The 15,044-nt window shown below is 36.0% G+C and overlaps 1 protein-coding gene across 1 annotated transcript in view; it reads left to right on the forward strand.

Moving 5' to 3' along the window:
• Positions 1-12,382, forward strand: part of LOC124366240 — a 28,319-nt gene extending 15,937 nt beyond the window's left edge. The window contains exons 5-6 of the mRNA XM_046822635.1: positions 6,266-6,356; positions 6,486-12,382. Coding sequence (XP_046678591.1) covers positions 6,266-6,356; positions 6,486-6,839 — 445 coding nt within the window. The 3' untranslated portion in view covers positions 6,840-12,382. The remainder of the gene's footprint in view (positions 1-6,265; positions 6,357-6,485) is intronic.
• Positions 12,383-15,044: the final 2,662 nt, after the last annotated feature.

Consider the following 15,044-nt stretch of genomic DNA (forward strand, 5'->3'; position numbering starts at 1 on the left):
GTTCACATGAGCTAGAGGGGGTGGCCATTATCGGCCGAGGGATCGACACTTCAACAATGTTTTTTAAGTCGATCACAAAAGTCTCGCCATTTTAGCGCGAGGTCCGGAGACAAGGGTTCATCCCAAGATACACCGGAAGTCCACAACACTTGCATGAAGCGCTTTGCTATCATTATGCAAGGGGACAAAAAAACCGCACGGGTCGTAAATCCGAGCGATCAGACTTAGCACTTTCCGCTTAGTCGGGGCATCACATGTGAAGTTGAGGTTATATTTAAAACAGTCTGTCACAGGTGACCAATGGATACCTAAGATGGAGAAAACAGAGGGTCCGACGAAGGTTGAAGAAACACAGGGGGATTCTTGATGAGAGGCAGGGCAATGGTTGAAGTAATTTTGGGCAATTAGAAACCCATTTCCTCAGTTCAAAGCCGCCTAAGCGGAGAAGCTCGATCAGCTGATGTTGAAGTTGGAGAGAGCTTCGTCTTCAGTGGACGCTCCGGCTATCAAATCGTCCACATAGCTATGGTGTTTCAGAATGTGAGCTGCCTGAGGGAAATTGGAACCTTCATCTTGTGTCAATTGTCGGAGAGTTTTTATGGCGAGGTAGGGTGAACAGTTTCATACCATACGTCACCGTGGTCAGCTGGTAAGTAGAGAGCGGAAGGGAGGGGTTTTCACGCCAAAGGATGAGCTGAAACCTTTGGTCGTCTGGATGGAATCTTAATTTGGCGGTACATCTGCCGGATGTCGCACGAAAAAAAAAACAAAATTTTTCAGCCGGAAGTGGAGAAGGATATCACAAATATTATTTTGTAACTTTGGACCGGTGAGAAGTACGTCGTTGAGGGATAGGCCTGAGCCGGTCTTGGCACTGGCGTCAAAAACAACACGAAGCTTGGTAGTGCTTACTATACTCTTTCACTACCCCATGATGTGGGAGAAAATAATGCGGAGCAGATAAATCAGGATGGGGAAGGACATTTCATGTGTCCGAGCGCTCGTACTCGGTCATGAACTCGATATAGAGCGCCTTCAGGGGGGAGTTATTTCTGGCGTGGATCCGCCTCTCCATAGACTCCAGGCGATGAGCGGCGGTTGACCTTGACGTTCCCAAGTTAGTGTGGGCGAGGTTGTCAACAAAGGGAAGCTTGACTACATAGCGACCTTCCGAGTCACGTGTATGCGATGTCTCAAACAGTTTATCACACGCGATTTCTTCTTCCGATTTTTTACTACAGATCGGAAGTTCTTCCTGTGTCCAAAATCGTTGAAGGGAGGAGTGGAGGTCAGTATCTGTGGTCGAGAGGAGAGAGATGGCGAGATTAGAGGTTCTTTGCGCGGTAGAGAGACACGGCGCACTTCCAACAATCACATATCCAAAAATAGTGCCAAGAGCAGAAGGCATATTCGCCCCGAGAGAGTGTCGCTCATTGGTAAGCAGTTGAGGGAAGAGAGAGTTGCCGATGAGGACATCGATTGGACCAGGCTTGCCAAAGGTCGGGTCCGCGAGAACAAAAAGATTTTGTTCGCATGAGTACTTCCGGGTTAAGTTCTACCCGCGGAAGTTCGAGAGAGATTTTTTCCAGTACATGGAAGGAATGGTTTTGGGCAATTAAGTGTCCCGATTAATGTTTCAAGATTGAGATCTAGTGACCCTCTGGTGTTAGTCATGTTTTGGGCTAACCCAATGGACAGTGAGGTTAGAAGGCTGGCGACGTGAGCCTAACAGCTGAGCAGCACGCTCAGAAACAAAGTCGGACATACTGCCAGAATCCAATAAGGCGCGGAAAATATATGACTGGCCATTGTGGGCAGTGAGTTTGACCAGTGCTGTACAGAGCAGCACGGTGCTTGTTTCAGTGAGAGAGGTGGAGCGCGCGGCACAAGTCAGTGTTGTGTTGACAGCTTAGCGGGGGGGGGGGGGGTAGAGGCGCAGTGGCGGAAGAGCTAGGCCTATCGGCGCTGTTATTAAAGTGCAGAAGCGAATGGTGTTTCCTGTGGCAAGTCGAACATGTGTTCTTCTTGGAATCTGCACTCTTTAATCGGATGATTTCCCAAGCATGAAATGCACCGCTGGTTACCTTTAAACGAGGTTGTACCGTCATTAGGAGACTTGTCCTTAAACAGAGGACATTGGTAAATTTTGTGCCCAGATTTCCGGCAACAAAAACAAAGAGCTTCGTAGTTTGAATTAATTTTAGCGTCAGTAGCTAACAAATTCATTTTGCTTGGGGGAGGCGAACTGAACACGCTTTTCAACCCTCGGTCTGGAAGAGGTAGACAGTATTTTCGTCTCAGAGTGGGTGTGAAGGCTAGCGTCTTCAATCTGGGAGCATTCCAGATTTAAAAATGTTATAATCTCCGTGACCTTGGGGAGGGAATGCGGAGCGGCGCCAGGCTCTCTTTGGGACTCACGATACTGTTCCAATTTCTGGACAGTTTTGCTGTCAAGTTTTGCGCAACAAGTGAGCTGACAATAGAGGATTATCAGAGGCGATATCACAGTCCAGGGCTTTCAAGGACTCTGAATGTTCATAAAATGTTGTTATGAACGCTCTAAGTTGTTTAGCATTGTTGCTAAGCGACTGCGGGCATGTCAAGTATATAATTTAGATGGAGAGTAGTGAGGCGGCGTATGTTATGATATCTGTCCCGCAACAACTGATAAGCAATATGAGGTAATTGGCGGGGGTGAGATTGAGCGACTTCACTAAGTTCAGAGGTTCGCCTTCCAATATGCTCAGTAAATACTGGAACTTAGCGACGTTAGAGAGTGAAGCACTGCGGTGTACTGTAGTGTCAAACAGGTTGATAAATGAAATCCATTTCATAGGAGAACCATCAAACGTCTGTAAGTTTAATTTAGGCAACTTGACTCCAGTTACCGTCGTGGGGAACAACGCGGGATGATCAGAATGTGATGAGGGACGCGGGGGAGTTGTGGGTTCAGTGACAAGATGAACCTCGATCAAAGCTAGAAATAGCGACATATAGGTCGTTAAACCTCATCCTGATCTTTGGAAAGAGTATCTTGATCCGCTGCTTCACTGTCACCTTCGATGACACGTTGAAGGTTAAGTTCAAAGTCCCGCGCGTTTCTTCTTTAGTTCCGCGAACACTGTGTTTAATTGTCTGATTTGAACTGGTGTCAAAGGTGGAGCGCTGGTAGTGATTTTCGTGACGGTTTCGTTAAGAGAAGCAAAACGAGATTTGATAAGATCTGTTGATTTACGATAAGTTTCGTATTTGAATTCCTTGGGAGCCATTGTGATATCGAAAGGGGCAAAGCAGTTTTACAAATGAGAATTACCAAAGGTTTCCCGATAGTGCCACAAAACAATAAAATGAGACAATTAACAAAGATAATTTAAAAAACAATGGAGGGATACCGTAATGTAAACAAATCAATGTAAGCGAAAGGGGGGAACAAGTTAAGTTGAGATAAGACAAAATTAGATTACATTAAGTGCCGGTATGTCCACCTAAGCTACCTTAATAGCTAATCTAAGTACCAATGTTATGTAACCCTAAGGCGAGAAAATATTTTAAATGGAGCAATTATTAGTAAAAAATAATATAAGAGAGACAGTGATAATTGTTATTAAACAATTAAGTAACCCGTGAGAGATATCCTAAGTTAATCAGGTTGATAAAGAGACACAATGTAGAGAACGGGGAATGAACTTTTAAAATAAAATTGACAAAATACAATGGAGTGTAGAGAAATAAGTAGCTAATATGTAGGTTAGAGATAAGAAATGTTGCTTTCAATAATTTGGCACGAGTACACACCATAGAATTGACCTACAATCACCAATACTATCGATCAGAGAGTTAATCTAACACTTCTTAACATAATTTACGCTAGAACATGAAACAACAAATGATATAATTGAAATGAAAAGGAGAGCAAATCAGTTTCAAGTTAAATCTTAAATTGACATGAGAACTTAGAATGGCAATTAATTGGTTGCTTATTTAACAAGTAAATTACAATGGAACAAAGCGAAATGTTATTCAATAGCAAATTGAATAGTGAGCAATATATTGCTTTAGAAGAAACAATTACAAGGAACAATTAAATTTCCACTAGCACAAAGTTACATTAATGGAATGGAGAATTATTGTGAGTTAATAATTAATACTATCAAAGAAAGAGTGGTCAATTAACTAAACCAGATATTGCCCTGTTATTAACTAAATACATTACTAGTATATTACTAATGTGAGAGAGAGTATGGGTGGACTCGTGTCCGAGTCTCTATTCAGAGATATAAACAGAGTTCCGTTACGGCGAGAGAAATGCAGTATCAAAAACCGGTACAGCTGACAGCAGCGTGAGGCCCGTGCATTCAAGTATCGATCGGGCCATCAGCTGTTGAGGGGCGGTCGTAAAAATTAGACTGCCTACGGACAAATTACGTAATAGTTGTTGACGTCAACGATCCAGTTGCGCGAGAGAAGAAACAATGTTACCAGTACAACACGTTCGCAGCGCCACCATACAAGCCGGTAGCGTCGGTTACGGCAGATTCAAAATGGCGTAACGACGCCTGTTACAATTAATTAATTACAACACAAATTACTGTAATCTACAGGACTGATTCACAATAATCCGGCCCGGAGGACCAAAAATGTACGGGGCAGAAGTTAAAAAATTAATAATCGGAGGACCAATTATGAAAATAAAAATAAAACAATGTGCAGAATGGCGGGAAAAGTGGGCAGGTAAACAAGAGGTGAGAGGAGGAATACAAACACAAGTGATGGAGTTTTAACAGTACCTTGGAAAACTCGCTGTGTGTAGAGATCCACAGGGGGAAGCAGCAACGACAGGAGTGCTTAGGCGCGACGTAATTGGCGCGTAGCGAACGGGCGTCACCGCTGGCGGCCGCGGTTTAGAACGACGAATAATCCGCACTGGACACTGTCTTCTCCACTAATACCCTGAAATTACCTCCAAGGAGTGTGAGAGGAGGATGGTAATGCACATTAAAGAAAAACACTTGAAAACAAAGTCAATACGAAAGGGTCCGAGCACAAAGAGTGACCCACGAACTGTAGAGCTACATGGTCTCCGGCCGATGATTCCACTCAGAATGCCGGGAAGCGGCTCGCTCCAGGGGACGCTATCGCCCTGGTTGGTTAGAGGGGTATCTGCTATTCGCCGAACGGGCAGCAGTCGCAAAGCGGAAAGAGCGCCCAGAATACTTCAAGGACAGGACCCTTTAAGATATCAGGGGGTGTGGCGCTGATTGGAACAGCGGACGACTGATTTGGGACCCAACGCTCCCTCTCTCTCTTATACCTAAATGCGTCTGGGCTAGATTATGCTTATCTATATTAAATTAAATATTGAACAGAATGTTATAACAGTTTTAACCAGAACTCATGATTTATCCATGAGGGTTCACTTCTGGCTGGTTTATACCGTATAGTTGAACTCACACTGGGTACAGCAAAACTGATGTGTCACTTATATGTAGGCGACTCTAAGGATGTGGATGGATATTGAATATCCTAATCACTCCAGAAACAAGATTAAAGTTCCTTTTAGGACTAAGTGCATAGAGAGGTTTCTTAACTTCTTGTCCTAAGAGAAATGAAAAGAACTCATGATGTGTCAGTCCTTTTCAAAGTACCTTTTGTAGAGATTTCATCACAAGTAACTATGAATAGAAAATTCTGTTTCCTACCGGAATTTAACAATATTTTTTTCTAAACTGCTCCAGGAACTTTAATCCTCCACACAGCCCATTGGAGTGTAAATGAAGGTTTTATAGTGGCCCGCTACCCATTCTCACAGCCAGTCTTCGTAGTCAGTGATCAGTCTCGGTCAGATGGTACAAACTCTAATCCAGCCAATTTCAATTTTATGCCCGATAAAATAACAAATATAACCAATTTCAATCTTTCCTCACAAATTTACTAGTTAGAATGACAGGCTTATTAAATAAAGCTTTTAGAAGATTAAAAACAAGGCCAATCAGTACTTATTATATATAATATTATGATCTCAAGAAATAATGTCCCACCTTCACCCTCACCTCATTGAAGAGAGCTGATGCCTTATCTTCGTACTTTGTAGTTAATCATTATTATACTCTATCTATTTTCATATTTACATATAATTAGCAATTTAGATGCTTTAATATGAAATCATGGTTTAATTTTTCCACTATCAAAACCATATTTCTTATTCGATAATATCATTTCTGTACTCAAAGCCTGTATGTTATCTTGTCTGTTCTGTTTCTAATAGGTATACAGTGTTTGTTACACCTGCCATTGAGTGTATGAGATTCCTACTGAGGTTGAAAGGTGAAAAAGAACTCGCCGTTCTCGTTAAGTTGGTAAGAGAGATAGTTGTATAGAATTAAATTTTGTTAAAGGTTTTACTGAACAATATATTTTAGTTTTTGAGAGGAGTAATTTTAGTATTAGTGCAATACAATATTGTTTACTACGTGATGTGGTGTTAGGTGGTGCTGAACTACGCATCACTGTGTGAGGTGTCTGAGAAGCAAGTGCAAGAGAGTTGTAGTGAGTTGAACGTGGAGGTGCGGAAAGCAATATTGCAGCCTGACACGACAGAAACAGTGCGCACGTGGCTGCTGTGTATAACGGACTGCATAGCATATAAAGGGGAGCTGCCGCCGGAGCTTGTCAAACTGTACACGGAGCTGCTGGGCAGTAGTGCGATACATACACCTCCTACACACATGCTAGCTGAGGTTCCGGCTGATCTCGCACTGTCTCAAGCCCACATGTTCTCTGTCCCTCTCGATGAGTACAATAAACTCAGAATTACTCCTTGCAGGCCACAAGATGAATGAAGTGTTTGAAAAAAGGAAATGGTATTTGTGGATTCGCCTAAATTCAGACTTAAACTAATTTATATACAGACTTTGTAAATATGATAGTGATCATTAAGATTTTTTATTTTCCCCAAAAAAATTAAGAATCTATATGTAGGCATTCTAACAACAGCATGCACTCTTCGCCTTTAGATTGAAAAAGTACCCATTATTCTAGTGGTATATCTGTTTCTATGAAATTTCTTAACCATTTAAGTGATTATATTCTATGAAAACTTTTTTTCCATAATATTTACTTTTGTATTGCGTTGTGAAGTTCAACCGCAAAGCACGTGTGAAAAATGTCTTCACAAAGAGTTATAATTAAATTATTTATCTACGAACATAAATTATCCAGAACTATTGTATGAAATTAAGTGGTCTTCAGAAAGAATTATGAAGATATATACATTTATTTTGTTCTTGTTGATGAAATTTAAAAAGGCTTTAACGTAAATTTTTTAAAGGATTGCATTTATGGAGATGCCTTCATTACATTTTCAAGGTTATAGTGGTAAAAATTATAGGTTATCACGATACCACATTTTACATTTTCTTCGAAAACTTTAAGAATGTAAATGGATTGAAGAATTAATAAAAAGTTTAATTGACAGCCCACAGCCTGGAGACACCAGAGGCAGCCACAAGTTCAGATATCAGTTCTAAGTTGCATGAAAATGAAAATACTGCAAGAATAAAAACAATAGTAATGAAATATGTCTTTTGTTTTGACAAGTCCTAAATTTATTTATAAGATTTATTATGCTAGATGAGAAAAGCAAACAAAATATTTTAAATTTAAGAACAAATTATAATTTGGCCAAATAATAATGGTAACAAAAAAACGTTTTCACACTAGATGGAAGCTTCCAGTGCTGAAATGTACTCTACTGTAAGTATTGTGAATTATGTTTGTAGTATACGTAGAGGGAAGTTTTCCTTTGAAAATTTAGAAATGATTAACTGAGCCATTATAGTTGTTAATATATATATACAACGTCCCACAAGTAATCCGAAAAACTTTTCAAGTGGTTTCCTCTTATCGAAATAATGAAAAATGTTCATATAAACATATTTCCTGAAACGCTTTGTTAGCAAGCTACGATTAGCGAAAGATTTCACCTGATTTTCTTGGAAAGTACGGAAATAAAGCGAACCGATGTTTTTATGGAGTAAAGAAAGTTGTTTAATTTATTGGATTTTATGTCAATTGAACTCAAAAATTGAATAAAATACATCCCAGACCTGTAAGACACCCGTTTCTGAGATATCAAACAAAATATGCTAAATTCAGTCTCGAAAAACATGTTGTTTTTTTTTTAGATTTGAAGTGCATTAACTTTATTAAATGGGTAATAAACACGCAAACTTTAAAACCAAAACGTATAGATAATGTAGGTTAATTCTGAAGAGAATTATGTAAAAAAGGCCAATAATAAACAAACTTAAAGTTCAAAAAATTAATTTCTAATTAAATCAACATATACAAAAAATGACAGAAAATGTTTATTAAATCTGTTTATTAAATGAAAGTTCTTCGTAAAAACTAAACATTTAAAGAGTGTTGTCAGTCAAGTAAATGGTCACAAAACATGTACAGTAATTAATATTGTAGGTTTAGGAACAAGATTTTAAAAATACAGTGTCAATTGAAATTCTTTTAGTTTGCATTTGAGAATCGAGAGTTGGCAACAATATCTGAATACAAGTTATTAATGTACAGCTGTCCAAAAATTCAGCTGTTGCAGTAACTCTTTCATCATCTTTGGTTTGTGCACTGTATATATATTATTTGTACTTTATTCGTGCTTTTTAACAACAAGATACCGTTTACATTTTCTTCAAGTATGGAGATATTGTTTTTGTCCATGGTTTTACCAATGGAAATAGTCGTGCAGCTAAACGTGAATATGAAAGACGATTTCCGAATAGAAGAACACCTACTTACGTAACATTTGCATTGGTTTTCAATAACTTACGGAAAAATAGAACTTTTCCAACCGTTAATTGCTTGAGAGAACAGCCTGTACATGAACAAGATAATATCATTGACATAATAGAATGTAATCCTCAACTTAGCACTAGCGGATTTTCAAATAGATTAAATTCAAATTATTTATTGCCAGAACATCTTTACAATGTATAGCAGTGTCAGAAACAAATTCAGCATATACTATCATCCATTATATGCATTGCCTAGACCTAGTAACAAGTATGTATCCAATTACAGCATAATAACCATTAATGTCATATGGGCTGATATTAATCAATAGCTTTTTTACACTTTTCTTGAAACAATTAATTTCAAGAGATTTAAGATGAGAAGGAAGAGTTGTAGAGTTTAATGCCTGTTTCAGCAAAACAATTTAAGACTACATTGAGATATTCTAAGAGAATTTGAGTTTCTAGTCATATGGTTATGTACAGATCTATTTGTAGTTATGGGATGTAAATTTCTTTTTATATACAATAGGCAATCTAAAATATAAAGTGCAGGTACTGTAAGAATACCATACTTTTTAAATAAAAGTTTACAGTGAGTCCTTATGATTACATTAGCTATAATCTTAATAGCACGTTTTTGTAAAATTAATAATTTTTTTGTGTTACAATCATTGCCCCACACAATAATTCCATTAAACATCTCGTAATGCAGTCTGGAGAGCAAGAAAACAACTTTTATCCATATCATATACAAATGTGATGGTGCACCGGTACATTATTTACAAAATGTTAGGGAGCACGTGCATATAAGTTTTCCAGGCAGATGGATCGGTCAAGGTGGACCAATTAATTGGCCTCCTAGGTCTTCTGATTTAAATCCCTTGGATTATTACCTTTGGGGTCATTTAAAGTAACTTGTATACGCAGAACCAGTCAATTCCAAAGAAGAATTATTGAACAAAATTTTAATTGCTTGTGAACTACTTAAGAACGACCGAGATGCTATCAAAAAAGCTACACGTGGTTTCGTTAAATGCACTAGATAGTGCATAAATGATCAAGGAATCATTTTGAACACCATTTATAAGGTATGAAAATTAGAATAAAATAAAATATAATAGAATAAAAGATTAGCGAAGATCAGCAATTAAAATTTTTGTTTTTCTGCATAAGAGATACGTTTAAATAAGGACAAAATAACTCTAAAAATGTTTCTCTTGTTCCAAGAAGAACGCTAATGGTTTGAGGGTTAAAAGGTTAAAGGGCAGTCCTCCCATCAGCCTGTGTAAGTGTCTGTGTGATAACACTTGATAGAAAGGCCCTTCAGATTGAAACATGGTACATAGGATAATTTTAGTCCAAGGAAGAACTCTATTGATTTTGGAGTTAAAAGGTAAAAGAGGATGCACTAATAGGAAGGTGAATTGGAGCTAAACTCAATAAATCAACCCTTGCCACCATAGGCTACGTCTTTTGTTTTGTTGTACCGGGTCTTTCGATACAATTGTATCAGTTTATTAGTTATAGAAAGTATTATTTGTATAACACTGATGGTATTATAACTCTTAAATTATTGGAATTTTAATATACTTGTCAAGTTACCTTTACAACCTTTAGAAACTCCGCATTGAAACCTAATGATATATAAATAGCTATAAGTGTATAAAGACATTTCTAAAAGCACAGACTTGGTTTGGTTATTTTTGTAGATGTATTCACTTGTAATGATTCAATGTTATTGTGTACCTACTAATAATGGGCTGATTCCAAAAGGTTTTATTCCGTTCCTACCAAAAATTGTGGTCTCGATATCAGTTCTAATTCCTGTGTTAATTTTTACTAAAAAATAAAAATATGGCCCATTTCTGTATAATTTCTATCACAATTTGTATTAGAGATATGCTGTTAACAAACAGTAAAATGTTATTCTAATACTGACGCCGTACCAAAATTTGGTCACAATTCAGAATTTTATACCAATTCCTGAGTAAATAATAAGTGAAAATAACTTAATATTATTAATAACTACATAGGAACAACTACAGAATTTAGATATGATAGGAAGAGCAGGCTTACCTTTACCAGACTAAAAGGATGTTCCTCTTCTTCATCACAGAGACGTAAAAAAAACAAACTCTGTGAAGAAGTTAATTTTGCTCTTCTTATACTATCTAAATACTCATGTTAAAACCTGACTCTTTGGCCTCTTTAATCATAAATAGTGACTAAGAAAACAATACAATAAATAGTATTGTGATGAATTTGGTCAATAGGAGTAGCTAATCAAAAACTAAACAAGCCACTCTTAGCTTTGATGAAATAGTTTAGTATACAAAAAATACATGATATTCTTATAGAGGACATATTTATAAACTGCAAAAACTAGGGTATAAACAGAAATCAGCAAATGTCTGTTTGTTTCCTTACGAGGCAATGCACTAATAGACATCGGAAATGGTAATTGTAAGCTAAATATTATTCACTAAACAATGATAATTTGGTAATCAATCTATGCGTTTTCATTCTCAAAATAAAACAAAACGTTTTAGCAATAGTTAATTTACGTACTATCGATCAGTTGTACGCGAATAGTTGCAGCAAACTTGTAGTGATGTGCGATCAAAAAATGTCTAAAATACGGAGATAAAATTATTTATTACTTATAAAATTATGGTAGGCTACTTTGTTAAATTGGTCATCTGTCTAGCTAACATATTTGAACTAATTGAATTTAATAGTCTGAAAAATCTTGGAAATTTGTAGTTGTGTGTACTTATTTCTCTAATAATAAAGTTGTATCTAACTGATACAACATTAGTGCTCTTTGTTGAGGGATTCTGTACTTGACTAATCTAATTCAGTGAGGGAGCCAGCAGGGAGTCCAAGGGGTGCGGACCACCCCAAATTTTCAAATACTTTTTAGCAAACTATTATTATTATTTAGATAAATAATTCAGTATTAGTGTCATTTATTAATGAGATACATATTATCAAGATTGAAACAGGTCAAGAACTTTTGAAGGAACAAAGTGGGGAATGAGCTGTTGACTGCATTTGCCTTACTTTCTGCTCACTATGAGAAAATATCAGTCATCTGGACCACCCCCCCCAAATGTTTTCCCACTTACGTTCTTGAGAGTCAAAATACCCAAGAACCAAAATACTACTTGAGAGCCCTTGCCTAATTCATTTTAAAAATATCTAATGTCACTATAACAGGAAAAACTAAATTTTACAATTTGTCAAGAATTCTATTTTCAGGGGAAATAGTTAGTGTTTAGTTCCAATAAATTATTGAAATGTTATTGTTTTTATAAATAATACAAACATATTTTACTGATTACCTCATAGCATAAAAGTACATGGTTAGTTTGATGTTATAAGAACATGAGTGTCATTCTTGTGATTGTGATAAATGAGAGATTGTAAGATTGGGTAACTTGCGGAAGTTTTGTGATATTGTGTTATGTACAAAACTAAGCGATTGAACTTTTATAAGTACATGTATAATGGTTTTGTTTGTGATATTGCCCTATGTGTTGTGTACAAAATTAATAAATTGTTTTTTTATAAGTACATGTATAATGGTTTTGTTTCCTACCAAAAATACTAGTCTCACTAAAGTTATTTTTAGCACATTACAGCATAAAAGAAGTTTAGCGCAGTTGAAGATTAACAAGTGTAATATACATACAGGATGGGTGAGTAGCTTAGTGTACTTAGAGACTTCATGTGAACTCTAGAAGGTTTACAAAGTTCAGATTTAAAATAGTTCTTCCTGCTCAGTTGGAAACAGTAGTAGATTATGTAACAACAGAAAATATTAATTAATTTCTCATATGATTATGTACTAAAATCACGAAAACTGTTTCAAATACAAAACAAGATGTTTATAATAAAAAGTTTATAAAATGTTGCAAACTTCTTATTTATTCTCCAGGCTTATAAATGAGTTGTGAATTTTAACGGCTGCCATATCAAAAAGAAACAGCGTTATTACGCTGGCCAATGAACTTAAGATCAATTTTTGTACCAAGCGTTACAATTTGTGAGCTTTTTTTATAATTATTAGCTTATAGTATATAGCTATAAGCTGTATATTTTTTATAGTTTTATAGTTATTAGCGTTGTTATAGTTAGTTTCCATAGCTGTGTTATATAGCATAGATATAGTTATATAAATTGTTGAACATGAAGTGGTTTTGGACTCTGGAGGTCATATTTGGTGCAGGCAGTGTATATAAAATCTGCCTATATTTTTTTTAATTCTTAATAATTAATTAATCTACTGCACCCATAATGATTTGCTAGAGAAAAATTGCTTAGTGGAAAACAGTTTTTTTTTATTTTTACTTCTATCTATATAGAGATAGTGTTTTAACCAACATTCTCTATAAATATTATTAGTTACTTAAACACAGGATAGTGAATCATTCAAAGTTCTTAGATAGGCATATATGTGTACTTCATTGATAGGGTAAAAATTTTTTGACTGAAGTATTGTTCAAAACCTAAAACATAATACTTTCTTGAACAGAATAACAAGGCTAACAACTGTGGCATCGGAAATAAAATTCAATCAGAACTGAAATGCTCCTACACACATAAAAACTGACACAAGAGCCAACTTCTGATCCTATTTACACTGAAAGAATATGTGTCAGATATATGTCTATTTCTATTTGAAAACATCATAGAGCTCAATCGTATTACAGCATAAAGTACATTCACTAAGTAGGCTAAGGACTTTGTTTTTTAAAATCTGTGTGTGAAGCCATGGGTAACTGCTAGTGAAGAATAAATTTTTGAGTCTCGTCTGTTTTTGAAAATATTTAAATAAGATAAAATAAAATTAGAATCCATTTGTTTCCACACACACACACACACATATATATATATATAGGGTGGCACATATGTCAGTTTTCCTATAGATTGAGATATTTTGTGATAGGTTGGTAACAATGTTAAGTTGGCAGCAACACGAAGTAAGTTCATTGTTGTCTGTACCAGTGGCTAGTGTAAAGTGACACTCTTTGCATCTGTTATTTGATTGTGTTTTTAAAATGTTTACAACCCAACAACGAGTTTACATCCTTCAGTCGTGGTGGAAGCATAATAAAAATACTGCTATAATAATCAAAGAATTTTGTGGTAAATATCAAAGTGTCGCGATACCCACTCGACAATATATATGCAGAAGTAAAATAAGAAATTTGAAAACACAGGAAGTGTTTTAAATGCCCCGAAGTGTGGTCATCCACGATCAATTTGCAACGAAGAAAGCCTGCAGGCAGTTGCTCAAGCTTTTGTAGCCAGTCCCAGTAAATCGACTTGTAAGGCATCTGCTGAACTAGAAATATAAAGAAGAACCTTGCAAAGAATGTTAAAACAATTAAAATTTAAGCCAAACCGTCCATCTTTACTCCAATACCTTTCGTGTTTTGTGCCAGACAAAAAGAACCAATAAAAAAAAAATATTTAAAGAACACGAAAGATATTATAAATATGGACAAACTGAAAAATCTGCTATTGCCAAACATGCTTTTGAAACAAACCACACCTTTAAAAACTTTACATTATTAAAACAAGTCCATAAACAAGAAGAACTCGACGCATATGAAACATTATACATAACAAAACATAAAGATAAAATATTAAACGATGATTTTGGACCGATTCAAAATTCACCATTCCTTTAAAATATAACTAAATTCTTTTTTGACCAAAACTTTTATACATATACTAATATTAATTTTATTTTATTTTAATTTTAACCATATAAATCTTGTTAGTTTTACTCAGGTGATATTTGTTTTTAAATTGTTGATTCACACCTGATGATGGCATCTTCGATGTCGAAAGGCCTCGTGGTAAAATACACAAATTATTGGAGAATTGTGAGTTTTCTTTTGTAAAATAATAGAAAATACATTTATAGTTTTAAGTATCAAGATTCCATTGAGTTTTTCAATTTTAGAATTCTTCAGTTGTGTAAAATGGATGATGCAGCAACCATCATCTTCTTAGCTCTCTCTTCATGGCATCGCTACTGCTCTGTGATTTGGTGTCTTCAGGCAGGACATTAAAAAGCTTGTATCCCACGTACGATGGCTTCTCTGAAAACAGTGCTGTTCTGTGTACTGTTAAGGTAAAATCTACAGCCCGGCGGGTGATGTGTGTGTGCAGGTCTCTATCCTTTGTCAAGTTTTTATTGTATACGTACATTATCACTTGAAGTAT

This window comes from Homalodisca vitripennis, chromosome 7 (genome assembly GCF_021130785.1).
Source record: "Homalodisca vitripennis isolate AUS2020 chromosome 7, UT_GWSS_2.1, whole genome shotgun sequence".
NCBI lineage: Eukaryota > Metazoa > Arthropoda > Insecta > Hemiptera > Cicadellidae > Homalodisca > Homalodisca vitripennis.